Here is a 25,804-nt window from a genome sequence, read left to right on the forward strand (position 1 = left end):
TTATTGTCGGAGGATTAGGAGGGGATTTGGCGCTATTGGTTGCAGCGGGTTAAATATAGGCTGGGACGCGTCGCGGGGTTTGTGCTTCGCCCCGCGCCGGGCTGCTGCTGCGGAGGGGAGGAAGGGGCGGCCACCGAGCGCGCCAGCCCCCGTCTTTCATCTGCTGTGCTCACGGCAGCAGGGAGGAACGCCAGAACGTCCTTTCTAATATCACACGCCAGCCCTGGGATGTGCAGAGCCTCTGGTGGCTTGTCACGCAATTAACTTCTAGCAGCACGCGGGAAGGCGGAGGGGGACGGGCGGCTGATGGCTGTGGCTGCAGCTTGCCTTCAAAGAGCTGGCGGAGGGAAGGATGAGCTGTGCTGGGGCACACGGGGCTTGGGCCGGGCGTCGTGGGCACCCTTCATGCTGGGACCGGCACCCCCTCTCTCCCCACGTTCTCCTCGTGTGGGGCTGTGGCCCCCACGTTGGTTTCGCTGCTCATTTCTTGCCTGCTGCGTTCCCTGCATGCGTCCTACCCGCATCCGCTGCCTCGTGAGGTCTGCGCCTTGCTCCGGAGCCAGGACACGTCCTCCCCTCCTGCTGATCTGCTTCCCCTTCCCGTGACCTGCTGCCATCGGAGCTGCCGGTGTGTTCCAGGAGGAACAGAGAGCACTTGGCTTTTGCTTGTTGTTTAGGAAACCCGCGTTTCGGGCCACAGCTCCGCGAGCATCTCTCCGTTTCGTACATTATCACTCCAAAGCCTGCAGCTGGCTGCTGGCACCTCGCAAGCGAGGATGTGGACCGAGATTTACAAATGTGCTTCAGGCACAGCTGCTCTGGGCTCGCTCGGCTCCATCCATCTTCCAGGGCCGTGCGGCTGTATATCTAGCTGCACTCGTCTGCCCTTGTAAATGAGATTTCTATCTCCCAAGTTTTACCTTGCTCAGATAAATGCACTCAGCGCAATGGACTCTGCTCCTGGTCAAATTAGTTATGCAGTAATCAGAGCAGTCCATCGCTGGGAGGAAATATCCACTTGAGTTTCACTCTGCTAATGGCCTGAGATTATTTAGTGTAATTGCTTTCTTGTGGAAGCACTTGCAGCCTGCTGGCCACGAGAGGCCAGTGAAGGTGCTAGTGCCGGGGCGGGCGCAGGCTGGGTCTTACCCACATGCAGCACTGGGGAGGGCCAGGAGATGCTGCACAAGACCCCCAGCAAAGAGGCTGAGGCTGCATCCTCGGCAGGGCTCTCCTCCGGCTCTGTGCTCACTAGGCTGTTTCTCTTCCTTGCCCAAAGCTGAAACGTCCACTCTCCTGGTGGTTTTCAATACCGTTGTTGCACAGCTTTGCCTGACATCTTTGCACGGCCCCAGGCGCGGCATCGAGGGGCTGACTCCTCACTGGGGGTCTCCCTGGGTGTCCTGGGGGCACAGGAGCAAAGCGAAGCAGCGGACAGGGCTTTTCCCCAGAGCTGGCTTCTCCTTGCCCCAGTGCGGGGCCGTGGGGTGGCCATCAGAGGCGGGCGATGCGCAGGGACGCCGGGCTCAGCTTGCCATCTAGTGGCGGCAGCGTCCCCTCCGCCGGCCTTTCCGTGGGGACACGGGCAGCCCTGGCTCCCCGGAGGTCACCTTCCCACCGCCACCACCACCCATGGAGCCCGGGGGCTTTGAGCTCCATTCGTGGTGCCCCTCAAGCCGTGAATGTGTGTGACGCTGTCCCCTCGCCTTGCAGGTATGCTGGTGGTCAACGTCACCTGGAGGAACAAGACGTACGTGGGGACGCTGCTCGACTGCACGCAGCACGACTGGGCACCTCCCCGGTAAGCACCTGCTGGGTCCCGTCCACCTCTGGGCCCCTTCCCCTGGGAAGCGTGATGGGGCCATCGTGTAATAAAACTCTCATCCTCCTCTCCGCAGGTTCTGCGACTCTCCCACCAGCGACCTGGAGATGCGCAACGGCCGGGGCAGAGGCAAGCGCATGCGCCCCAACAGCAACACGCCCGTGAATGAGACGGCCGCCGCCTCGGACAGCAAAGGGACCAGCAACAGCAGCAAGACCCGGGCGGGAGCCAACAGCAAAGGGCGCCGGGGAAGCCAGAACTCCTCGGACCACCGCACGCCGCCCAGCGGCACGGCGGAGGACGTGAAGGCCAGTCCCTCCTCCGTCACCAAGCGGAAGAGCAAACCCCTCTCCGACATGGAGCTGAACTCCAGCTCGGAGGACTCCAAGGGCAGCAAACGCATCCGCACAAACTCCATGGGCTCGGCGGCGGTGCCCCCCGCCACGGTGAAGGTGGAGCCGGCTGTCCTCGACCGAAACTGCCCTTCTCCCATCCTCATCGACTGCCCCCACCCCAACTGTAACAAGAAGTACAAGCACATCAACGGGCTGAAGTACCACCAGGCCCACGCGCACACAGATGACGACAGCAAGCTGGAGGCAGATGTGGACAGCGAGTACGGCGAGGAGCCCTCCCTGCACGCCGACATTGGGAGCTGCAACGGTGCCGCCGTCTCGCAGAAGGGCTCGCTCTCCCCAGCTCGCTCGGCCACCCCCAAGGTCCGTTTGATGGAGCCCCACAGCCCGTCCCCGTCGAGCAAGTTCAGCGCCAAGGTGCCCTGCAAGAAGAAGCTGGGGGGGGAAGGAGACACCGACCCAGGTGCCCTGTCCAACGACGGCTCTGAGGACGGGCCCTCGGTGGCTGATGAAACGAGTAACGATGGCTTCGACTCGCTGGAGAAGAGGTGCGTTGATAAGGACAAGTCCAAGAAGGCATCTGGTGCTAAGCAGGAAAAGATGCCTTCCAAAAGCTTGAAGTCTGCCAGACCCATCGCACCAGCCATTCCTCCCCAGCCGATTTACACCTTCCAGACAGCCACCCTCACCGCCGCCAGCCCTGGCTCCTCCACGGGCCTCACCACCGCCGTGGTCCAGACCATGCCCAACAGCCCTCAGCTCAAACCCATCCAGCCCAAACCTACAGTGATGGGAGAGCCCTTCACTGTCAACCCCGCCCTCACCCCTTCCAAGGAGAAGAAGAAGAAGGACAAGAAGAAGAAGGAGCCCAAAGAGGTGGAAAACCCTCTGACCCCCGGCAAGGTCTGCAGAGCAGAGGAAGGCAAGAGCCCCTTCCGGGGAGAATCCAGCGACCTCGGGACGAAAGGTGAGGGACTGCTGAACGGTTCGTCCGACCCCCACCAGAGCCGGCTTGCCAGCATCAAGGCTGAGGCAGATAAGATCTACAGCTTCACTGACAACGCCCCGAGCCCCTCCATCGGTGGTGCCAGCAGGCTGGAGAACACCAACCCGGCCCAACCCATGACCCCGCTTCACGTCGTCACCCAGAACGGGGCAGAGGCGAGCTCAGTGAAAACCAACAGCCCAGCCTACTCGGACATCTCCGACGCTGGGGAGGATGGGGAGGGCAAGCTGGAGAGCGTGAAGGCGAAGGACCCAGAGCAGTTGGTCAAGGAAGGCGCCAAAAAAGCTCTTTTCCCCCCACAACCCCAGAGCAAAGAGTCTCCCTATTACCAAGGCTTTGAAACCTACTACTCCCCTGGCTACCCCCAGGCAAGTCCAGGTCCCTTGAACCCGAGCAGCCAGGCTGCGGCCGAGACACAAGCCTTGAAGCTGAAGAAGGACGAGGAACAGGAGAACCCGGAGGTGAAGGTGAAGAGCGAGGGCAGCGAAGAGAAGAAGGCAGAGCTCGGCAGCTCCAGCCAGCAGCCCTCGGTCATCCAGCAGCGCCCCAACATGTACATGCAGTCCCTCTACTACAACCAGTACGCCTACGTGCCGCCCTACGGCTACAACGAGCAGGGCTACCACGCTCACCTGCTGAGCACCAACCCTGCCTACCGCCAGCAGTACGAGGAGCAGCAGAAGCAGCGGCAGAGCCTGGAGCAGCAGCAGCAGCGAGGGCTGGAGAAGAAAGCGGAGCTGGGCTTGAAGGAGAGGGAGGCAGCTCTCAAGGAGGAGTGGAAGCAAAAGCCGCCCATGCCCCCGACGCTCACCAAGGCCCCGAGCCTCACGGACCTCGTCAAGTCGGGGCTGAGCAAGGCCAAGGAGCAGGGAGGTGCCGACATGGCCAAATCCGTCATCATCCCCAAGCTGGAGGACTCGTCCAAGCTGTCTGGCAGCCAGGTGGCCGAGGGACTGAAGGTGAAGCTGAGCGAGGCCGGCCACCTCGGGAAGGAGACTGCTGAGACGAAGGCTGGCTCCGAGTGCGGCCGGCAAGCAGAGGTGGACCCCGTGCTCTGGTACAGACAGGTAATGCAGTGCTCGTTCACTGCCCCCTCGGTGGGGTTTCTCCCGTAGGTTGGCTGGGGCCGTCAGTGTGGAGAATGTGTGTTGTCCTCTGCTCCAGGACTTGTTCCTGCCGTGATGGGACTCCACGAGGTTCTTTTGGGGCTGGCAAGGATGAGGCTGGGGAAGGGAGGGGGCTGCTCTGGTCTCTTCCCAGTCCAGCCCAGTTTTGGGGCATGTAGGGCCAGGGGGAGGCAGCTGCTCTGACACTGATCTGGTTCTTGCAGGAAGCAGAGCCCCGTATGTGGACCTACGTTTACCCTGCAAAGTACTCGGACATCAAGACGGAGGATGAGCGGTGGAAAGAGGAGCGGGACAGAAAATTGAAGGAAGAAAGAAATCGCAGCAAAGACGTGTCCAAGGAGGACGGGAAGGAGAGCACCAGCTCCGAGTGCAAACTGACCCCCACCGAGGAGGCTCGCATGGTGGGAAAGGACCCCAGACCCAGTGTCCACGTCCCCGTGTCCTCACCCCTCACACAGCATCAGTCCTACATCCCCTACATGCACGGCTACTCCTACAGCCAGTCGTACGACCCCAACCACCCCAGCTACCGGGCCATGCCCACGGTCATGATGCAGAATTACCCAGGTAGGGAGCCACGACAATCTCGGGGACATCTCACCCTGGGGGGACGTCCCTCCCCGGGCTGTGCCTGTGTCCTGGTAGTCTTTGTGGGTCAGGCTCTGGGAGCGACCAGGGGGTGGGCAGGGGAGCATCTGCTGTGGTCTTCGTGCCGCTGCTGGGATGTTCACCGGGTTGCAGCCACAACTTATTGGATCCTGTGCAGCAAACCCGCTGTGTCCCCATGCCCTGACTGCCTTCTTTCCCCCCAGGATCGTACCTTCCCTCCAGCTATTCCTTCTCCCCGTATGGGAGCAAGGCATCCGGGAGCGATGACAGCGACAAGTCCCGAGCCAGCCCCAGCGTCAGCTGTAAATCCAGCTCTGAGTCCAAGGCCCTGGACATCCTGCAGCAGCACGCCAGCCACTACAAGAGCAAATCGCCCACGGTGAGGCTCAGGAGCACGCTGGCTTGGCCTAGCTCTGTGCAGCAGCTTCAGGAAGGTGCCTGGAGCAACTCCTTCAGGAGACGTGGGGCTGTAGAGTAGTCCCACGATGCAGCCCTTTTTGGGATGGATGAGCCAAATGTGCTGGTCTGGAGGCACGGGGACAACTCCACGTGTCCTCAGGCCTGGCGCGACCTCTGGCTTGGGTCCCAGCTGCTTGGCTGGGATCTGCTGACCAGCTCTGCAACCTCCCCGTAGCTTTTGGGCTGGTTGCCACCTATCCCATCACCTCCACTCTGTGCCAGCAGCGCCATGGGGAGCCTTTAGACAAGGCAGGGGCGATGTTGTCCCAGCGGGGCATGGTGGAGCAGCCGCTGGGACAGCTCTGCAGTCCGGGGTGCCCATGCCAAGCCGAGGTGGTGGGGATGGAGCCGGCCCCATCACTGCAAGCTGCCCGCCCGCATCCCTCAGTGCCCGCTTGTTTTTTCCTCTGCAGATAAGTGAGAAGACATCTCAGGAGAGGGACCGCGGCGGCTGCGGAGTGGTGGGGGGCGGCGGGAGCTGCAGCAGCGTCGGGGGAGCTGGCAGCGGGGAGAGGAGCACGGACCGTCCCCGGACCTCACCATCTCAGCGCCTGCTCTCGACACATCACCACCACCACCACCTCGGGTACTCGCTGCTGCCGGCGCAGTACAACCTGCCCTATGCAACAGGTGAGAGCCCCACCTCACCCCTGGCGGGGTTTGGGGAGCCAGAGCCCCCGCGGCAAGCTCTGCTTTGGCCGCCTCCAGCGCTCCCCAGCCTCCTGACGAGACCTCTCCCTGCAGGTCTGTCCTCCACAGCCATCGTGGCCAGCCAGCAGGGCTCCGCTCCCTCCCTATACCCACCGCCCCGGAGGTGAGAATGGTAAGGCTGCCTGCGAGGGGGGGACACGGGGCCGCCTCGAGCCGCAGGTTTGGGGTTCGCCCCTCGGCGGGGGCTGGCGGAGGCAGGGGCTGACAGGGCCTTGGGTTCGGCAGGACGTGAGGCCGGGACGCCTGGGCTGTACGAGACATGTGACTGGCTCACATGGGGACACGCTGGAGACTCCTTTAGACATCAGTTGAATGGTGTTAATTGTTCTGCTTGACGTTCCTGCCGCGATCTGAGGCAGACTCTGTCTTCTCCCCCCGTCGGACACACACTGAATCCCCCCCACACCCTCCCCTTTGGCGAGCGGGCGAGCTGGTACCTACGGAAATATTTATTCTACTGGGCACCGGCACTTGGGATGGAAGTGAATCGCCTGCCTGGTGCATATGAAGAGGAAACGGAAGCACTGAGGTTTCTCGATGGATTTGTGGCCCTGCTGTGCCCCTGCGAGTTGCCGCGTCTCCGTTGGGGCTGAGCATCACAGGACTTGGGGCGGGCGGTGCAGGATGGGGCCCCCTCCCTGTGTCCCCCCCCCGTGAGGCTCAACCTGCGGGGCCGATCCCCAAGGGGAGGCACGGTCTCAGGAAAGGAAGTTCCAGCAGCTCTGTGTGGGTGACACAGGGCCAAGGCAGGGGACAGGGACACGGGGGGGGGGACGGCAGCTTTGTGGGACACAGCCATGGGGGTGTGCACATCAGCAGGTCAGGCGGCCTCCCTGCCTCCATCGGCCTCAGCCCCTCTCCCAGCCCCATGGCTCCGGGCTGGGGCGCTGGGGGCTGCCGTGAGCAGCACCCACCACCCGGCCCTGCTGCCAGGGTTTCTCCCCCAGTGCCTTGTTATGGTCCAGCCCTGACTGAAGCTCATTTCCGAGGCTTCCGAGTTGGTTTCTGAGCTGTGACTCTGCAACCCACCCACCCTGCCCCAGGGCCTTTCCTCTGCCCTGCGCCCCAGGGAAAGCGGCCACGCTTTGCGTCCTCTCTTCCCTGTCTCCGTCGGCTTCCCCAGGCTGCGAGCAGAGCTCAGCGAGGAACAAGCACACTTAGGCTCTGCCGGAGGCACCCGGGGTGCAGGGCACCAGCCCCCCGAAGCCGCTTCCCGGCGCCCCAGGACAGGGGCTTTCTGGTCCTCTGCCCGCCCCAGCTGCGGTGTGGCTCCCCCCGGGCCACCTCGCTACCTCGGCCCGCGGCCGCCCCGGCTGTCCCCCCCCATCCCTGCCCGCCGCCGTCCCTCCCAGGCCAGGGAAGTGCCGGGGGGGTCCCCTCGGTCTGCGGCAGTCTCCGTCGTGTGCGTGCGCGCGCGTCACACCCGGCTGTACCGGGATGCTCTGCCCGCCGGGCTCTGTACATACTGTAAAAAGCAATTGTTTGAAAGCTGTTGTTTTTGGGTTTTGTTTTCTTCCCCCTGTCCCGTCCCATCCTCCCTGCCCTGTTCCCTTCACCCACTTTACCTGGTTGGAGAGATGCTTGCTGGCCCCGGTTCTGACCCCGGCAGCGTGGCGGCCCCAGCCTGCTCTCTTCGACGCCTCTTAGTTCGACTCATTTTTTTTTTTCTTTCCTCTCTTCGTTGACTTTGCGAGGTGGTGGGGTCGGGGCGATGCGGGGAGCCCCTTGGTGCACCCCGCCGAGGCTGCTCCAGCACGCGAGGAGGGTGCCTGGGTGGGTGGGGGGCTGCTCCCACCTCCTTGGGACCCGCTTGCCTCTCCCTTTAGGTGTCAAGTGAGCCAGCAGCTGAAGCAGCACAGGGCCCTTGGACGTTCCCAGGGCCAGCCCCTGCCCGCGGGGCCCCCAGCAGCCCCCCGGGGCCCTGTCCCCAGCCCCTGCCCGGGTGTTGCACCGTTGATGTTTATAGCGCTCGTTTCCATTGGAGTTGCTGTGTTGGGTTTCATTTCAGTCTTCCTGATTCTGCCCTTCTGTAAAGTGTACATTATTACCAAGTTCCTTGTTTTTTATATATATATATATAAATATATATATATACAAACTGTACTCTTCTTGCCTTTGTACATTTGGGCAAGGAGAGAGAATAAATCTTTTTAAGAGACAATCACAAACCTGTGAGGGTGGCTTTTTCTTCCTGTCCCTGCTCCCCCCGACTCCTCCATCCCCAGCCAACACGGACGCTGGGCTTTGGGGTGGAGGGGACATGGGGGCCTTCACTACCATCACGGTGCCCAGCCTGCGGGGACCTGCCAGCACAGCATCCCAGTGCCATTCAAAGCCCTAGGAATGCAGCTGAAGGGATGACTGATGAGGGACTTGTCGGGAAGGTCTGCTGCTGAGAGGTAACAGGAGGAACTGAGGCTTTAACAAGCAACAGCTATTTAATGGGGCGGGTGTGCTGGAAGCAGGGCAGTGAGAGCCTTGACCAGGCACACGCAGCGGGGTCCTGTCCTCCCCTGGCACCAGCCCCGCAGCCTCAGCCCTTCACCAAGGCTGCCCCACTGCAGGTCCAGGCGGCCAGAGACAGCGCCAGCAGCTGTGAGTGTGGGGTGCCTGCTGGAGAGGCACCAATAACTGCGGGTTCTTAACGAGCTTGGGATAACAGCCACACTTGGGAGCTCACGCCTCACCAGCATGGAAGGAGCACAGCCGTTCCCACCCCAGCAGGTTAGGGACAGGGAGACAGGTGGACAAACAGCAACCACCTGATTTTAAACCAAAATCCCCCCAAAGTCCCCTTCTAAAAGGGATTAGAGCCCCCAGCTCCTCGCCCCTCGAGCCCACGTCTGTCCTGTTTCACTGTGTTGGAGGGGAAGGAGGGCAACGAGACGCAAACTTTAAGATGATTTATTCACACAAACTCGTAGCCCGGCCCCACCTCTCTCCCCCAGACAGAAAACACTGACCATGATGTTTATGGAATGGCTTGGCTTCAGCTTTTAACAAAATCCTCCACAGAAGAGTGAGAGCAGAACAAAGCACACACGGACAATTCCACACGCAAGCAGCCAGGCCAGGAAGAGAGCTCGCGACACGGCTCCAGGGCCCGGTTTATAAATACACCCTTCTCATGTGGCGCTCGAAGGAAGCCAGCCAGGTTACGTCCACATGGCACGAAGACAAGAGCACAACCTCGCTCCCCAGCGCTACGAGTGAAACGCGAGCTGCCCCCTGCACGACTCCCTTGGCTTTGGGTACAGCCGATCTCTCCTCTCGGGGCTCGAGCGTCTCTCTTTGGAAGGGCCCGGACAGAGGTGTGAGGGCAGCCCCTCGCCTCGCCCTGGGAAGGAGCCCCAAGGCTCAAGTGCTCTTTGAACCACGGAAAGCGTGACTCCAGCAGGGGAAGGGAGCGCTCCCCCAGACCCGAGGCATCGCTCCAAACGCTCGCTTGACCCTAGCAGAGCAGAGTACCATTGCAGCACGAAAAAGGCTCCGTTCCTTTTTTAAATAAGCAGCCCCAGCTGGGTGAAGTTAATCTGAATGCCCCTTTTATTAAATGCTGTGATAGTGCAGTGGTAACATTGAACAGAGTAAGACTGTTTAAACAAAAGCTGGAAGAGCAAGAAGGTTTTGTGTTTTTTCTTTAAAAAAAAAAAAAAAAAAAAAAAGTTAGATGAGTTAAAACAGCATTGGTTGCCCCAAAGCAGAGATGCACAGGGGTTTTAATGTAGTGTTAAAGGTTAACTCACGTCTCCTCCGTGTGTGTAACACCCCAAACATGCCTTACACTTAAGAGTCTGAGTGAAAATTAAAAGGTAGCCGGTCAGATGAGCGCACACCACACATCAGGTGATGGGGAAAGAACCAACACTGATGTGGAGAAGTCAAGGAGTTGATGATGCTGCATCTACCGCTGTGCTCCCCTACGCTGCCAGGCCCCCACGTGGCCGGGGCATGAGGCGCCTCTAGGCTAACACACCACACAGCTGCATGTAAAGAGCTCCTATGCCAGTTCATAAACATCTTCCATTTACTATTTGGTGATTACATGTGTATATATAGTTCTCTAGGCAACACGTTTCAATGAGATAGTCAACTCTGAGGATACACAGGCCAATCTAACAATGAGAAATGCAGTTTCAGTCCAACAGAAGCTTGTTTTCCCTTTCCTCAAGAAAGGAGATGTAACCCTCTCTCCCCTCAAAAGCATTTTCAGGTCACACTCGCGTCCCCCGCTGCAACTATTCTTCGTCAGAGGAAGAGTTCTGATCCAGGGGGTACACCATGAACATCACATCTGGCCGCGACGGGACAGAGGGGTGACCAGGCCTCACGATTTCAAAGCCCAAGAAGCTGAACGTCTTCAGGAGTGGAGCTACCAAAGAGAAGGAAATCCGTTACCATCAGGAATAATCCTCTGTACCTGTGCTGCCCTAGAAGCCACGACCATCACTCCTGGCTGAGAGGGAGACTCGAGCTGTGCACTCCACTGCGGCAGCCGCCCGGTTACCCACCAGCTGCACGCCGATGTCTGTTCCGTGCTGAACTGGGGGGCTGCTCCCAGCACCCGCTGAGCCCTGAAAGCAGGTCGTGCAGCAGCAGATGGGAACCTACTTGCTCAGGGAGCAGTCAGAGATCTGCTGGCTCCATGAGGAGGACCTGGAGCTCGCTGCAGCCTCAGCTCAGCTGCGCACGTTGCCCCTGGAGAGCTGCAGCCCCGGAGCCCCACGTGTGCTCACCTGGGTGAGGTGAGGTTACGTGGCACTAGCAGGGTGTGTGTCCCCTTGTTACTACAGCAGCCGCTCCCCTGTGACCTGAGAGCCACCCTGCCACAGCACCTCATCTCTGCGACACCTCCTGATGATTGGCCTCAGAGCTCTGCACAGTCACGCAGAGCAGCTCCTATGTGTCCTCAAGGCGATGCTGAATTTCAGCTGTACAAAGACTGAGAGTCTAGAGCTCGTATGAATAAGTCAGGTTCAATAGCAACACTCCTGTGCTTTTTAAAAACGAGCAAAACCCAGCATCGGATGTCCCCTGTAAACAGCCACCATGGAGGTCACCTATGCAGCTACTGCTGGTGACACACTAGAGCAAGAACTCCGTTTGGAAATTAATCTTGGTATCATAACGTGGAGCCACAACTTCCTGGGGTCAGCACAGCTTAGCTGTAACAACGTGCTTCACTTCAGAGAAGGCAGTGCAGCTTGCGAAGCAGCGGAGTAAAATTAGAATTAAGATTTGAATTATTCCTGCCATGGTAATTGCTTGGTTACTAGCCTGCGTCTAGTAGGATTTGAAGTGACACGTACGTAGCTTGGTACCTCATCACAAATCTCAAACTTCCGTGCTCTAATCACTCATCCGACACATCTATCTTTAGATCCTAATGCAGTCCCCTTAAGCCCTAAGCATCTATAGCCAGGGTCAGGATTACCTGTAGGTCTAGGAAGGGCAAAAGTGCCAGGAGATCTTTAAAAAGCAGATGAGCACAAGGGCAACAAGCTACCAGTATTCATTTACCATGTTATTAACCTCTCCTTGATTTCCCCTTGCAAATCACAGAATCCTGGTGCCAAATGCCTTCCCTCCTTACCCAAGAAGGATTATTAACCACTTCTGGACAGGAAAGTACTCCAAGTTACTCAGGAGCAGCTTTCTCCTTGAGAATACCAGCAATAATTTAACTGCAGGACAGTACAGCATATCCAGCTGGAGAAATCAAGATGTTCTCTCTCCCTCAGTCTCAAGACAGGGCTTATTTCCTGCATGAGAAACCATTTCTGATTTGTGAGAACACCACAGAAATTCTGCATGTAACAATTCCTGCAGTAGCACGTGTCCCCCGAAGCCCTGGGATGACCGGATTTTTGTACAGATCCAGCAGCACCATTTTAGATCTAAGGAGCAAACCTCCCAGCAGGGCTGAGTTCTCACCTCTATCTTCTCTGCTTTTTCTGAAGCAAATAAAGACGTAGTTTACTTTCATTTTTTCTTCAGCAAATTCCAACAGAGCTGATAACCTGCCAAGGAGGAAGAAGACAAAAGAACATCAGCTATAGGAAGTCCTGTCCTGAGGAAGCCACTGAGCACTATCAACTGTTTGGATGTTGTCAGGCAGAAAGATGACTTGTTTACAGACACCTTCCAGCGAACAATGGGTGCTGAAACAATGGACTTCCTGCCTTCATGTCCAGCCCTGCAAAACCGGGAGCTGTCCTCCACCAAGTCACCCCACAGCTCCGTGTCCTTGGCACTCGCCTGCCAGCACGCACAGCCCCACCAGCCAGGAGTTTTGCATACAAGCCTTCAGAGGTGGGAAGCTGAATATCGCAGCTGTTTACATTCCTTCCCCTGGCACCACACGGGATCTCTAAGTTTTGCATGTTATGTAAAGATTTAAAAAAAACAGAATAAAATAAAAGAGCTCACGCCAGGCAGAAAAGAAAACCATCGCTGCAGGAGCATGTGCACAGACAAAGCTGTTTCCTGAACATATTATCTGGATGGCACAGCTGAGAAGCTGCATCATGAAACCCAGCTTCCTTCCAGCTAAATTATTTCTGCCCCTCTCTTGACGGGAGCAGAGCGGCACTGACCCCATCCGAGCCCCGGGGAGCCGCGCGGTGCTGCCGGCCTTGTAACCATTTACGATGCAGGCTGCTAGAGCAGTGACAAACAGGGCTCGAATCGAGATCTAATTAAACAGCAGTCAGTGAGACTGGAGCGCACCGAGGGAGATTAAATTTGCAAGGATTTTGTTAATATGGTAATGAACTACTTTAATTATAGCCTCTACTAGGCTGTTTTACCTAGCTAAAAATAATCTTGCAAAATCGTGCTTTAAGTCATGATGAGCTGGGCGGGTAAATACCCCCACGGAAGAACCTGCTCCCAGGAGAGCAGGCACATGGACAGCCAAAGGATTTATGGGCTGACTGCGGAAATTATGCAGAAACATTTATCTGGACTCAGATTCCAAGGAGACGAGCATGAGGCAGCAGGGATACTGGCGCTTACTGAAGGTGCCCAATGATGGTTTTTGCAATTAGCTTGTGCCATTTGCTGGTAAACCCTATTTGGAAATTTGGGAGGGCTTCAGCGAGCTCTGCACAGGAATCTGGTGAAACCACATCTACGCTACAGCGCTCCCTGCCAGCAGAGATCTCTGGCGAAGCAGTTGGCAGGAAGTAGCTGCTCTGGAAGCTGCGTTTACACAAACTTCCCAGAGCAGAGCTGTCTGGACAAAACACTCCCGTATTCTGCCAGCAGAGAAAAATCAGATTCTGGCAGAGCCAGAAGCCTGCATGGCAGCAGCCCAAGAGCAGAACCACCTACTGATGAGAAGGAGCACATCAATATAATGGAGTTTTTCCCTGAAAGAGAGGAAGACACTTGCCAAAATAAATACTTGCCAATTGGCCAGCGGAACAGAATTTTCCACAAAGTATGCAAAGAATCACTCCACTCATTTCTTGCTTATTTTTCATTAGCACAGGACCTCAAAAACAGTAACTTGTCTCAAACGGTCTCCAAAGGGGGGAAAAAATACATATGGAGGACTAACAGGACTCTTCTGTGAAGACAAGGCAGCGAAGACGTGCTTTAGCTGTACAGATCAGGAAGAGAGGCACTGTATGTATGTACAGCTCGTTCTCCCCACACATGGAACATCACCAGAGAAATGCTGCTCCCTGTGGGCACAGCTCCAGGATACCAAACTCACCCTTCTTTGCTTCCATCAGCTAATAATCCGTCAGGGATTTCCACAAAGAGGCTCTGATTCGAGAGCACTGCATCCCAGGAGGAGGTCTTCACCTCTGTGACCTTGTACTGGAAGTGGACAATATGAGGCTTCCCTTCGTGCACTGGGACATCTTGGTTAACAGTGATCTTCTCGTCCTGGACAGGGGAGGGAGGAGAGCTCGTGAAATAGGCTTTAAGGTTAAAGAAAACTAAGCGTGAAACTACAGACCAAAAGTGTAAGAGACCTTGCTTCAGTGAACACGCAAAGGGGCTGTGCTTTCAACGGGAGCCCCCTCCCAAAAAACTGGGATCAGCCCTTGCACACCGGTGTGTGCCTGAAGTCCTGCCAGCCCCTAAAATTCAGCCCCGTGAGACCCAGCACAGCTCACAAAGGTATGCACCACGAGGCACAAACTCATGCCCGAGTCTCAGCGCCCCTCACACCCACAAGGGGTTAAGAGCTATTGTTTTAAGCTGCCTGCATTTCCCAGAACACCTCGCTTTTGTTCTGGCCTAACAAAGAAATAGGAGTGAAAAGTAAAACCCTACACCCTAACAGGCAGGGGGGATGCAAATGCAAAATAAATGCTATAATAATTTTACTGAGAACATTATACTTTTCCCTTCCCCTTTCATTGGCTCGGGGACACACCAAAACGAGTATTCCAGCCTTGGAGTGATTTTCTAGGCATGCTTTTCTGTTCAAGAGAACACAGCTTTGCATATTCCCATTTTATTCAATTTCTGGGCAGCAAGAGTCCATTCATTCACCGCAGCTCCCAGCCACATCTTTGGAGGGCGGTTCATGAACTACCCTTCAAAGAACACATCCGACGAGCTGCAATAGCATCTGCTGTGGCAGCCTGACCACTTTTGTCTCCCCAGTCCCCAGCACAGTCTTTTTGTTTAAGGGATGACCACAAATTGCTTTCCCAGATTTTACAGCCAACTGGTATGGCAAATGGCTCGCCTCCCGGTACAAGGGAGGAGAATGCATAGCACAGAGACCCCCAAAATAGACAGAAGCTACGCCGATGTGAAAATTGTGACAAAGTCTTTTTCCAGAGACCACAAACATACATGTCCCCCTCTAACACTTCTCTAACAAGCGTGCAGCCAGCCTCAAATTCAGCTTAGCAGTTCCTAGAAAACAATTCCGTGGTTAAATGCCATTCCTGCTCCTGGCAGTCTCCGTAGGCAGTTGGCTTGCCCAATAATATCTTCCACATTTAACTTCGAAAAGCCCCAGTGTCACAACTCCAGAAATTCATTAGGGTCCAGAGTTAACGCTGTCAACTCCAGCACAAGCTGAATCGTTCCCATGTGCTGGGCTGCAGCCTGGTGCACGCTGTCCCACGTGCAGCTTGTACAACTTGGGCACCTCTGACGGGCAGGAACAAACCAGGGAGGAGAAGCCAAGCCTGTGCTGCTCCCGAGCTTCAGGAACACCTGGGTGGGAGGTGCTTTACCCCACAGGGTCACTGGGCAGGGGTCTGTCCAGCCTCTGGGCATTGTATTTTATCAGGGTGAGTGACTGAGCAGCTCAGTATGAGCTCTGCTCTGCTGACCAGCAGCTGGGCTGACAACAGAACAAGTGCTTTGGGTGCAGAACGGCAGCACATCACCGGACTGCCCTCGATAAATCCCTTATAGGCACATCTATACATCTCCGACGGTAACATCCACACCTGGGGGCATTTAGTGCAGCTTGGGGCTGCAGAATTCCTCCTTGCAGCCACAGGGTGGGCAGGGGATATTGCCCTGCAGGTGTTTTATCCTACTAAGGTGTAAGCAGAAAGGGCAATGCTCATCAAAACCCTCTGAGAACGTTGCTGGGCTCCTCCACCCCGTTTCCCAGTGGTTTAACCCCTATTACCACATACACTGAAACAGTCCAGCCCCTTGGTTTGTCTGCTGTGACAAGGGAGAAGGCAGTGGGCATGTTAATGCTGGCGGCGAGGGAGCTCTGCATGTAAATCAGGAACTGCCTGGCTCTGGTAAGGGGAGCAGAGGAAGCTGCCGTTTGTTTGAGGCGCACAAAGCTGAGTGCGGGCCCACTGCAAAACAATTTACACTTCATCGGAGTAAATATCCTGTAGGAAATAGTTTATTCATTCAGGTTGAAAGGAGCCTGCGTGGTTGTGCCTGCCGTCAGGTTTCACCACGGTTTTTAGCCCAGTGCAGCAAGAAGCCCACCAGCAGCTGCTCCAGGAGAGGTTAAACCAGACAGCTGCTGAGCGAGACACAGCAGAGCTGCAGGAAGAGTCAGGTTTGAGCCCAGAGAGAGCTCTGCACCACAGAGGCCTATTTAAAAACAGAGCAAAACAAGGGGATTATGCACATCTTTCACCGGTGACTTCATGGGAGCCTTTTCCAGTTGTTTTCCTGTGCAGAGAACATCTCCATTCCAGAAGAGATCTCTCTCAAGGAAGAGACAGGCTCACAGATGCTTTTCTCATACTTCACCAAAACAAGAACAGGACGAGGAAGCTGAGTAAAGCAGGCTGGGATTGACACGCTGCAAGGGGAGGCACATGCGTGCGTTTGTGTGGGAAGGCTGGCAGAAGCCTGCGAGAGCAGGGGAAGAGCTTTTCTGCCGTCACGTAGCCCTGCTGCAACCAGAAGTCAGGCGCTTTCGAAGCCTTCCCCAGGCTCCCAACCTCAGGAGATTTTTCCAAGCCCCCTGGTACACATCCCGCTATTGCAGAGGCAGCGAAACTGCAGGGATGAACAGAAGCTGCGCCCCTGGTTCTGTGAGAATTACGCTTACGCAGCCTGGCTCGGGCAGCCGGCGTTTTATTCCTGTGTATCAAAATAGAGCTAGCGAGATCCCCAGGAGAGGAGCTGTTCCTGGGAAGCAGCAGCCCAGAGTTCGCTGGAACCTGCTCAAAGCACAACCCGGTTTTTGCATCAAGCAAAACCCAGTTATGCTCCTCGAGCACCCCGATCAGGACGGAGGGAGGCCCCTCCGTGCTGGCAGGGATGGAGGGATGCACACTGAGCTCTGCCATGGCCAGGCAGCTCCAGAAGCCCCCGCAGGCAGCCTGCTGTCTGCATGCACTACACCTGCAGCCTCCTGCCAACTTTGCTGGCCAGAGCACGGACGTTGCACAAAGCCCCTCCTGGCTGCCCAGCACTGACTCCCATCACCATTGCTTTCCCAGCTCTACAGAGCTCCCTCGATAAAAGGTGGAGCATCAAATCCCTTAAAATGAAAATACCAACAGCTACCAGGAGCCCCAGCTGCCCGATTCATAGCCCTGCTGTACACGAGCGCTGTGCTGCACGCTCAGGAGGAGGCAGGCTCGTTCAGAAAGGTCAGCCCTTGAACTGGAACAGCTGACACAGCTGGAAAAAGTACTTAAGCTTTTGGGCCCAGATGCCTTTCCAGGTCATGCTGGCTGGAAAGCCCAGCCTGCCATTCCTGCCGTACCTTCAGCGAGCTGTGGAGAGGGGCAGAGAGTCACAGAACTGTTCAGGTTGGAAAAGGCCTCCAAAATCACCTAGTCCAACCCCAAACCTCACAGTGGAAAGTCCACCATGAAGCCACGTTACAAAACCCTACAGGTAGATGTTTCTTGAGACCTCCAGGGATGGTGACGCAGCCACTTCCAACGCCACACAGCCCTCTCAGTAAAGACATTTCTCTGAACATCCAACCAACTCCCTGCCACAGCAGCACAACTTGAGGCCCTCTCCCATCACCACATCTGAAGTGGGACTTTAAACTGCTGGAGGTGGTTTACAAACACAACCTGTTCCACCCTGGGATGAGCTACATGAAGGAAGGGGCCAATCCTCTGCCAGGCTCTGATGGCAAGGTGGGTTTTGTCAGCAAAGCCCTGGAGGAAGTTGTATTCTGACTTCTGAGAAGCAGCTATCTGGAGGAGATCTCAGGCAGCAAGCCCTGCCTACACACCACCACCAAAGGCTTCTGTGCTGATTCAAGGCTGTACTGAAATCAAATACTTCAAAGCCTTCAAACTGTGACTCTTTCCAGCAGCATCTCCTCTACGTCTAGACCATTTTCCACTTCTGGTCCTGCTTGGTGCATACACAAGGCTTGGCAAACTTGGCCTGCAGGAGCTGAAGTTGCAGGGTCACCCAGTTGTCACCCATCAGACCCTGACAGAATGCAGCTCATGTCCTGAGCCCTCCTGAAGCTGCCCGTGTCTCCTTGTGTGAAATGAAGCCAGCCAAGCTGCTTGCTGCCTGTCTGGACTCCACATCCCTCTAACATCTGTGACAATTCAACAGCGTTAATCTGATGTCACATTGTTATGAAGAGGCTAGAGCTTGACATTTATTCACAAGGCAAGCAGGCAAGGCACACGCTACAAATTCACCAGCTCTGCATTAAAGCAAACTCCTCTGAAAGCAGCCCCGAGGTCTCTTGTTTCTCATGAGTTTCCACAGGAGACTTTGGTAGCTGCAACCTGAAAGGGCCTGCATCCTTTCATCATACGAAGGCTGCTTGCCTCCCACGGGGTAATTAAAATCAAGTCTAACACCTATGACAGCAATTCTCTGTCTGAGCAGCCAGATCTGCAAGCTTAGCATAAATTCAGGCAGCCTCATCTGATAGCACTTTACACCCTGGCTTGGGGAAAAACAGTGCCTGTCCCAGAAGGGAGACAGATGTGCAGCACTGTAACGTAACGCAGAGAAGCTGCACAAGTGCTGATTATTCCACAGAAAGAGCCAATTCATCGGAAGGCCAAAAGGATAGATCCTTTAGAATGAGGGTGGCCATGGAACAAAAGCAACACAGACCCACGTACTCCTAGGCCAGTTTGCAGCCACGAACACCCCACAATCTTGCCTCACCCTCTGTGTGCATTCCAGAAACGTTCCCGTTTGTGAGCCTCCTGCTTTTGTGAGGTTCAGGCAGCGTTACCTTCCGGACCAGGGCACGGGAAGGAGCTTATCGACCCTTCTCTCCCAGCATTTCACCTTTCTGCTTCCCATTTCCTCTTTTTGCACAACATGTAAGAAGTTGCTTCACATGCTGATAACGCCAGCTCTGCAGGCAGCAGCTGAAACAGGCTCTGGGAACTGGGCTAGCCAGTCATTTGCTGCACACCTTTGATAAGAAGTTTCTTAATAAACAGGTGATACTTAAGCAAGGCAGAGCTGCAAGCAGCTCAGTCATCTGCCAGCAGGGCTGCTGAAAAAGCTAGCAGCCTCCCCCATTTATTACCTTGAAGACTTTTGCATTTATTCCCATCAGGCTGCGGAAGGAAGCGAGTAGATTTGTTACACGGAGCATTGTTTAGACATCCGATCTTTCTCACCTTATATATCAGAGCTGAAAGAGAAGGATCCCTGCTACCCCCTCGCCCACCGGGGATCTTCGACAGTGGGTGAGGGGCATCAGGAGCACCACAGAGGCCCTGGAACGATGTGCCTGCAGCACTGCAGCTGGGGACAGTTACTCAAAGGTAAGATACTACTGCAAGACAAAAAGGGACAACAGAAAAACACCAGGTTACGTTAGCAGGGGCCCAAGTTTCTGATACTCCAGCTCCCCATAACCCCAAACCGCCTGTATTCCCGCTCCTCTGCGCGAGGTGAGGGGCAGCTGCCGAGCCTTTGGTGCCCGGAGGTCTCTGGTAAAACATTTTGCTGCCCAGGCACTGCTGTATCGGGGAAGGGCAGCGCTCTGTTCGAAATGGAGGAGGGGCTTTGCAGCCAAGATCCCAGAGAGTGCTGAGCAACCTCATGCTAATAAGGGACGCCTGGAAGGCTGCCAATAGCAGATGGCTGGAAACGCATGACCAGATGAGCACACATTTTCTGTAGACAAATATCTACAAATAGATCAACAGGGCCCAGAAGGAGGAGGTTTAAGTTTCACATTTTCAAAACAGGGAGGAGGCGAAAGGGCTGGTTCTTCAGATACCTTGAACGTACTCCGTAGCATCCCAGCTGCCATCCTCACATGCACGTGAAACACCACACAAGCATCCTTCAGCCCAACCCTACATATTACAAGCTCACCCCGCAGACTTTGTCCTAAGATCTATTTTAAGAGTTTAACGCAAGAAGAAAGAGTTCCCCTTCTGGTCTTTGAGTTTGCTGGGATCTCATCTGTATGCTCTTTTAGGTTCACTTCTAACACAGGCTTTAACATCTATTCTAGCTTTCAGCACATTCATGGAATCAAATTATTTTACTCCAGGAGCGTTTCTTCCTTTCTCAGCACCATAAAAGCCCTTTGCCAAGGCACGGGGCAGCAGCGGTTACTCCGCTCCCGAAGCCTGCAGAAGCAAGGCAGAGCCACCAGTCATTCTCCAGCATTCCCACGATGAAACGCGCCAGCACAGAGCTACACAAACACCACCTGGGCACAGCTTCCCTGAGAAATAAAGGGGAACGGGAGGGTTTTCAATGGGCAAACTGACAGAGGAACACGGCTGTACGGGACAGCCTCTGCAGAAGCATTCACAACTGGCTGGCTGTGCTGAAGCTTCTCAGCTGAGGTGCTTCCAGGATGGTGTTTTTTTTTTTTTTTTACTCCAGGAGCCAGGCAGTCCTCAGTATCAAAGCACCCAGCACTGAGCTGCACCGCCTAAACAGCACGCAGGGAACACACACCAACAGGCTGCAAACAAACTACCGGAACATTTACAGGTGCCAAAAAACCCAACCCAACTGCCTGCCAACACGGTTACGACACAGGCAGAATCTGCTAAGATCTTGTCCGTCCACCTCGTACCGAACTAATCTTTCTGCAGGAAACACAAGTATTCTTCCTCCACATGTTTCCTTCTCCTCCAGGTTTGCTAGGCAGGGCTCTCCGGAGGTGCTCCCACGCGGCCGTGGCGTGTAGCCGATGCTGCTTGCAGAAAAGGCTGCTCAGACACGCTCGGAAGAGAGCTTAAGCAGTCGCATCGAAGATGTCTGAGGGCAAAATCCCTTCCACACATGCTCAGTCGCACTCCGTATTAATACAGTCCCTCTGCACGGCATGACTGGGGCTATCAATGGACCAGTGTGTATTCAGTAGTAGTGGATGTGGAGAGGCATGACAAAGCACTTTGCTGTGCAATTCCCCACCCCCAGAAAGCTGTTGGCAGCTTTGTTTTTCCCTTCCCTCCTCCCTCACCCCCCCAGCTAACAATGTACTATTGATAGCTCTCTCCGACTTGCAGCCAATGCATCAAGAAGCTGGATAATGAAGTGTAGTTGTGGGAAAAAAAAATAAAAAAAAGAGAGGCAGCAGTTTTCATGCAAAGCAGCTCAAGGCACTTCCCAGTTTTGCTTCCTCTGGCACATGTAGAAGTCAAAACACAAGACCCCTTCAAGCGCTGAGCCCTCTGGGGCTTTGCCTAGCCCAGACCTGCACGCTGCCTCTCTCCTCCCACCAAACTCTGCAGCTGCAGCCAGGCAGGGCCCTAAAAGCAGCCCTGGGGTGCAAGCATGTGCAGGGGGCACAAATTAAGAGGTTTTGCTTCATCCCAATGTGCATCGGCAGCAGTCCTGCGAAGAACTTCATGCACTGGCCCAGCAAAGCCTCGTCCCTCGACGCACCCCGTTTAGAGCTTAAAATGAGGGCTGAGCTCCCATCCGCTGCAGCCCGTCTTCATTTTGCTTTCCAGCAGCTCAGAATAAGAGGCGTGGAGGTCAGCGAGCGCCTTGCACTGCAGCAGCTCCCGGAGCTTCTTGACCAAGTCCTGCCTGAAACGGGAGCTGCTGGCGAGTGCACCCAGCGGGTGTCATTTCAACTCGCCACGCTGCCAGCGGCCCCACAGCCATGCCCCGGCCCTGGGCAGCGCAGGGGACGACGACTCTGCTCCTCAGCCCGCTCCTGCCGGCTCTCCAGCACCTCCAGGCCGCTGCCACTTTCCGTCCATGCCAACAACCGGCACCGCTGTGTCCAGGAGGCTCCACATTTGGATGGGTTCGGTGTTGTTTTTTTCCTTATGCCGAAGACTTGTGCCAAGTGGACGGACCCACGCAGCCCCCTTGGCGTCACAAAAACAAACCTGTTTGCTTCTTCAAGCCTGCCCTGGGGATGCAGACGAGCGCAGCCCAGAGGAACGAGCCCCTGTGCTGCCAGCCCCACACAGAGCAACCCCAGCAGAGGAGCACCCAAAAAACACCCCACAAACACCCCATAAACCCCATAAACACCCTGCAAACACCCCACACAGCCCAGTGCCGGCCCCACACCCCCCCGCAGCCCCTCACCGCCAGGCTGAGGGTCTCGGGGACAGCCCCAGCGGCCCTGTGGAGCCCCCGAGGGGATGCCCGCGCACCCCCCGTGCTCGGAGCCTCCCCGCAGGGCGCTGCCCGCACACGGGGCCCGGCCGCCCCCTGCCCGCCTCCGCCGGGGGAAGGCCGCGGCCCTCCGGGCCCACCCGGCCGGGGCTCCCCGAGCTCAGCCAGCAGCGGCGGCCCACCGAGAAGCCGAGCCGAGCCGAGCCGAGCCGAGCCAGGCCGCGCACCTGTCCTGGGTGTTTATCATCCTCGGCTGCCTCCGGCTGCGCTGGGCTCCGCTCCGCTCCGCACCTCCGCCCTCCGCCGCCGCCGCGCTCCGACTGCCCCCGCCGCGCGCCGCGCCACGCCCCCTCCCAGAGGCCACGCCCCCTCCCCCGTGACCACGCCCCCTTCGCTGAGGCCACGCCCCTTCGCTGAGGCCACGCCCCCCGCTCCCCGCGCGCCGGGCCCGCTGGGTAGCGCCGCCGCCCCAAACAAAGGCGCGTGGCGCATGCGCACTGCGCTCTCCCCCCTCCTCATCCCCCTGACCCAAATCCCCTCTGTTTTAGTTAAAAACCGCACGCACACCCCAAATCCTGTCAGTATCTGAGGGGGGAGCCCCTCTCCATGTGTTTCACAAGACCCCTTCCAGCTCACCCCAGAGCCTCCCCTCCTGCAGGCTGAGTGCCCCCAGCTCCCTCATGAGGGGAGCCCCAGCCCCATGGCCGCCCTATGGCCCTGCCCTGCACCCATCCAGCAGCCCCTGTCCTTGTGCACGCTGTGCCCTGGGGCTGTGTGGTGCTGGGCTGAGGCAGCTCCGAGCCCCTCCTGCCCGTGGAGCAGCCCCGGGGTTGCTGCAGGGAGGGCTTTCTGCAAGGGTTTTGTGGGGTGTGAGACAAGGCTGGGGAGCCAGGCGCTCTCCTGATGTGCCCAGTATCAGGATGAGAGGCGCTGGGCACAAACTGGAGGGCAGGGGGTGCCCTGTGAACATCAGGATGTGCTATTTTACTGTGTGGGTGACAGAGCTGATCAGGGAGGTTGTGGAGCCTCCCCCCCTGGAGATCTTCACACCCCACCTGGACGTGGCCCTGGGCGACTTGTTCCAGGTGTCCCTGCCCGAGCAGGGGTGGCAGAGATGGACCCTGAGGTGCCTCCAACCTCAACCACTCTGAGCAATCTGTGAAGTAGCTGGGCCCCGGTGGTGTCTGCAGCCCCCACTGCTTGGAGGATGCAGATGCCCCTTCCATGTGGTCTGAGGACATACAGACCTACAGAGGGGTGGGAGCATGAAGCAGGACAAGAGGAACGCGGACACCAGAGTGCTGAGCTGCCCGCTGCAGGGCTCTGCGGGCTCTCGCGATGAGCAGCATCCCCTAAAGGAACGGCACCGACAGCCCTTTGGGCACAGACACGGAGCCTGGAGGGCAAGCTGCAGGCTGCGGGGGGCTCAGGAAGCGGGCAGCCGTCTGGAAGAGAAGTTCTTCAGGCCTTTGAGATGCAAGCTGGAGAACATCTTAGGAAACCTCACACCTGCCCGCCCGCCCCCGTGCCTCCTTGTCCTCATCTGCGGGCCCGTAGCCTGCGGGGTCTGACGGGCAGCACTCGGTCGGGGCTTCCTGGTTCCCAGCGCTGCCGCACGCGTGTTTTGGTTTGTCAGGAAGGGGCCAGCTGTTGTGCAGGGAGCTGGCCTCCCGCCAGGGCCCGAGTTCAAACGGAGCCCATTAAATGGCCTCGCAGCCGTAATTCTATTTATAATACCCAGGAAAAGCGAGCTGAGACTTTCCCACAGTGCCTGCTTCTCAGGCGATTGTTGTTCGGGAAGCTGGAATGTACACGGTATTATTTTTGTATCCCCCGGGAAGGGTTTTATTGCGTGTCCCTTCGTGTCCCCATCTGCGCCAAGGAAGGCTTGCCGAGCACGAGGTCTCTGGCTGCTGCTTGCAGCTCTCCAAACGCTTTGCTGAGACGGTTCGGGTGTCTCTGCCTGCATGTGCCCGTGTCTGCAGCATGCCTGTGTCTGTAATTCCCACACCTCTGGATGTTTTGCAGAGCGGAGACGTGCTGCTTGGACTTTTACCCCAGCCTGGCTCCCGAGGCACTTGGTGCATGCCAGCGGTTTTTGTGGCTCTTGTGGCTTTTCCCTTCGCCTGCTCTGCAAAGCTGGGCACCGCTGCTGTGCTTAGGGTGTTTCTGCTGTCCCTTGTTTGCTGTCCTGGCCAAAGAGCTGTGAGGTTCTGCTGGGCACCACCACCCTTCTCCCTGGTGAGCCGTCACCCTTCTCTCCATTTTTACTTCTCAAATAAAATCCAGTTGCCGGCAGATTCCCAGGTCCCAGAGCGTGTTATTTTAGCACAGCATCCTGCATGGCACTCCAGCAGAGCGCTGCCTGGTTCTCCTCTATCTTCTCCTGGCCTGGGAACGCTTCTTGTGCTGCAGCCAGTCCAAGGTCGGGCTGAATAGCCTTGCTGTTTGTTCGTCATGCCGGTTTTAGGGTCAGTTATCCCAGGTTCCAGATGTGGAACGGATCCTCGTGGAGCACCTCGTGGAGCTGCCTCAGCCAGAAGACACTAGGTGGAGACGGGCGAGGAGAAGGGGACAGGAGGACAGCTGCGTGGTCACAGCCTCCTTGCATGTGGGGCTGACGACAGAGATGTTGCCCAGATGCTGGGGCCTGAGGAGGACAGCGGGTCCCTGCGGGACAGGCTGTCCCTCGGACGTTCGCTCTGTGCTCTGCCTTGGCGGCAGTCCTGGCCGCGCTGTCCTCGAGTTCATGTGAGAAACGTCCGGGAGCGCCTTCACCCCCTCTGAGCAGCTCCGTGGCAATGCAGTCAGCGGGTCTCCTGCTGACCTCGCGGAGATGCAGCCGCTCAGATAAGGCAGGGCACCAGGGAAGCTGTAGAAGCTGTAGCCCTTTCCTCTCCTTCTTCCCCCGGTGGGTACCGGGTGCCTTTCCCTTGGCTCTGCCCTCATCTTTGGAGCCTCCGAGCCCGTCCCTCGGGACCCGCAGCCGCCTGGCCTCGCTGCCTGTGCTGGAAGGGTGTTGTCTACTCAAAAACACTTCCAGAGGCTTCAAAACGAAGATGGAAAAAGGTTGGTAGCTTTCCATGGAATGAATCACCTGTAGTTATTTAAAAAAAAAACATCCTTAGAAACATGTCATTCAGAACTTTTTAGGGCTGAAAAGGCATCTTGGAATGTAATTATGTTTTCGACAGCAGCCTTTTCATCCCCGCTCCTGTGATTGCTCTTTTTCTACATTAGGATCTTGTTTTGCTAGGAGAAAAAAAAACAAAAAAAACGCTGCCAGGGAATTTTGTTTTCATACCTCGATTCTCCCAGCCCGCTGCCAGCTCGGCCTTCCTGTGCCGACACGTCTGGATCATGTTACAGCTGTAGCAGCACCGGCAGCGCTCCTGACACCTGATTTTGGCTCCCCGTGTTTCTGGGTGAGCCGCGGACAAGTTCATGGAAGCCGGGAGCCTGGAATCACGTCTCGAGGTTTTCATGTGAGCGTCAGCCTCAGAGATGGCTTTTAATGACTGAAGCAAGCTGTGCTGGTGTGGCGTTGTGCTGTTCCTTCATGTTTCCATTGCGAGGAGTTGATTCCTTGGCAGACCTGCCTGGAGCTGGGGGTCAGAACTGAGGCACGCCGCTGCCGTCGATGGCTTTCATTTTTTAATGAGCTTTGTCAGAATTGGTTACTTAGCCACTAAGTGGTGCCAGTGAAGAGTTCATGCATGAGCTAAGTTGAAAATTTGCTGGGTGTGAA

General features: G+C 56.5%; 2 protein-coding genes across 5 annotated transcripts in view; one reads left to right on the plus strand and one right to left on the minus strand.

Annotated features, from left to right (window-relative positions):
- ZNF609 (zinc finger protein 609) overlaps positions 1-8,251 on the plus strand; it is a 49,349-nt gene extending 41,098 nt beyond the window's left edge. For 2 of the 4 annotated variants that reach the window (XM_072043502.1, XM_072043504.1), the window contains exons 4-10: positions 1,714-1,801; positions 1,899-4,251; positions 4,515-4,878; positions 5,124-5,299; positions 5,793-6,009; positions 6,124-6,193; positions 6,316-8,251. In XM_072043502.1, the coding sequence (XP_071899603.1) occupies positions 1,714-1,801; positions 1,899-4,251; positions 4,515-4,878; positions 5,124-5,299; positions 5,793-6,009; positions 6,124-6,193; positions 6,316-6,322 (3,275 nt within the window). In that variant the 3' untranslated portion in view covers positions 6,323-8,251. Of the gene's footprint in view, positions 1-1,713; positions 1,802-1,898; positions 4,252-4,514; positions 4,879-5,123; positions 5,300-5,792; positions 6,010-6,123 lie in introns of all 4 variants that reach the window. The other 2 variants (XM_027466515.3, XM_072043505.1) reach the window with 2 other exon arrangements.
- A 1,485-nt stretch (positions 8,252-9,736) lies between these two features.
- Positions 9,737-22,318, minus strand: OAZ2 (ornithine decarboxylase antizyme 2). Its single transcript, XM_038184796.2, is given in 6 exon segments — positions 9,737-10,462; positions 12,025-12,110; positions 13,814-13,989; positions 19,128-19,208; positions 19,210-19,285; positions 22,284-22,318. Coding segments are annotated over 6 exon segments (573 nt in total). The 5' UTR covers positions 22,304-22,318; the 3' UTR covers positions 9,737-10,328.
- Positions 22,319-25,804: the final 3,486 nt, after the last annotated feature.

This window comes from Anas platyrhynchos, chromosome 11, assembly GCF_047663525.1.
Source record: "Anas platyrhynchos isolate ZD024472 breed Pekin duck chromosome 11, IASCAAS_PekinDuck_T2T, whole genome shotgun sequence".
Classification (NCBI taxonomy): Eukaryota; Metazoa; Chordata; class Aves; order Anseriformes; family Anatidae; genus Anas; species Anas platyrhynchos.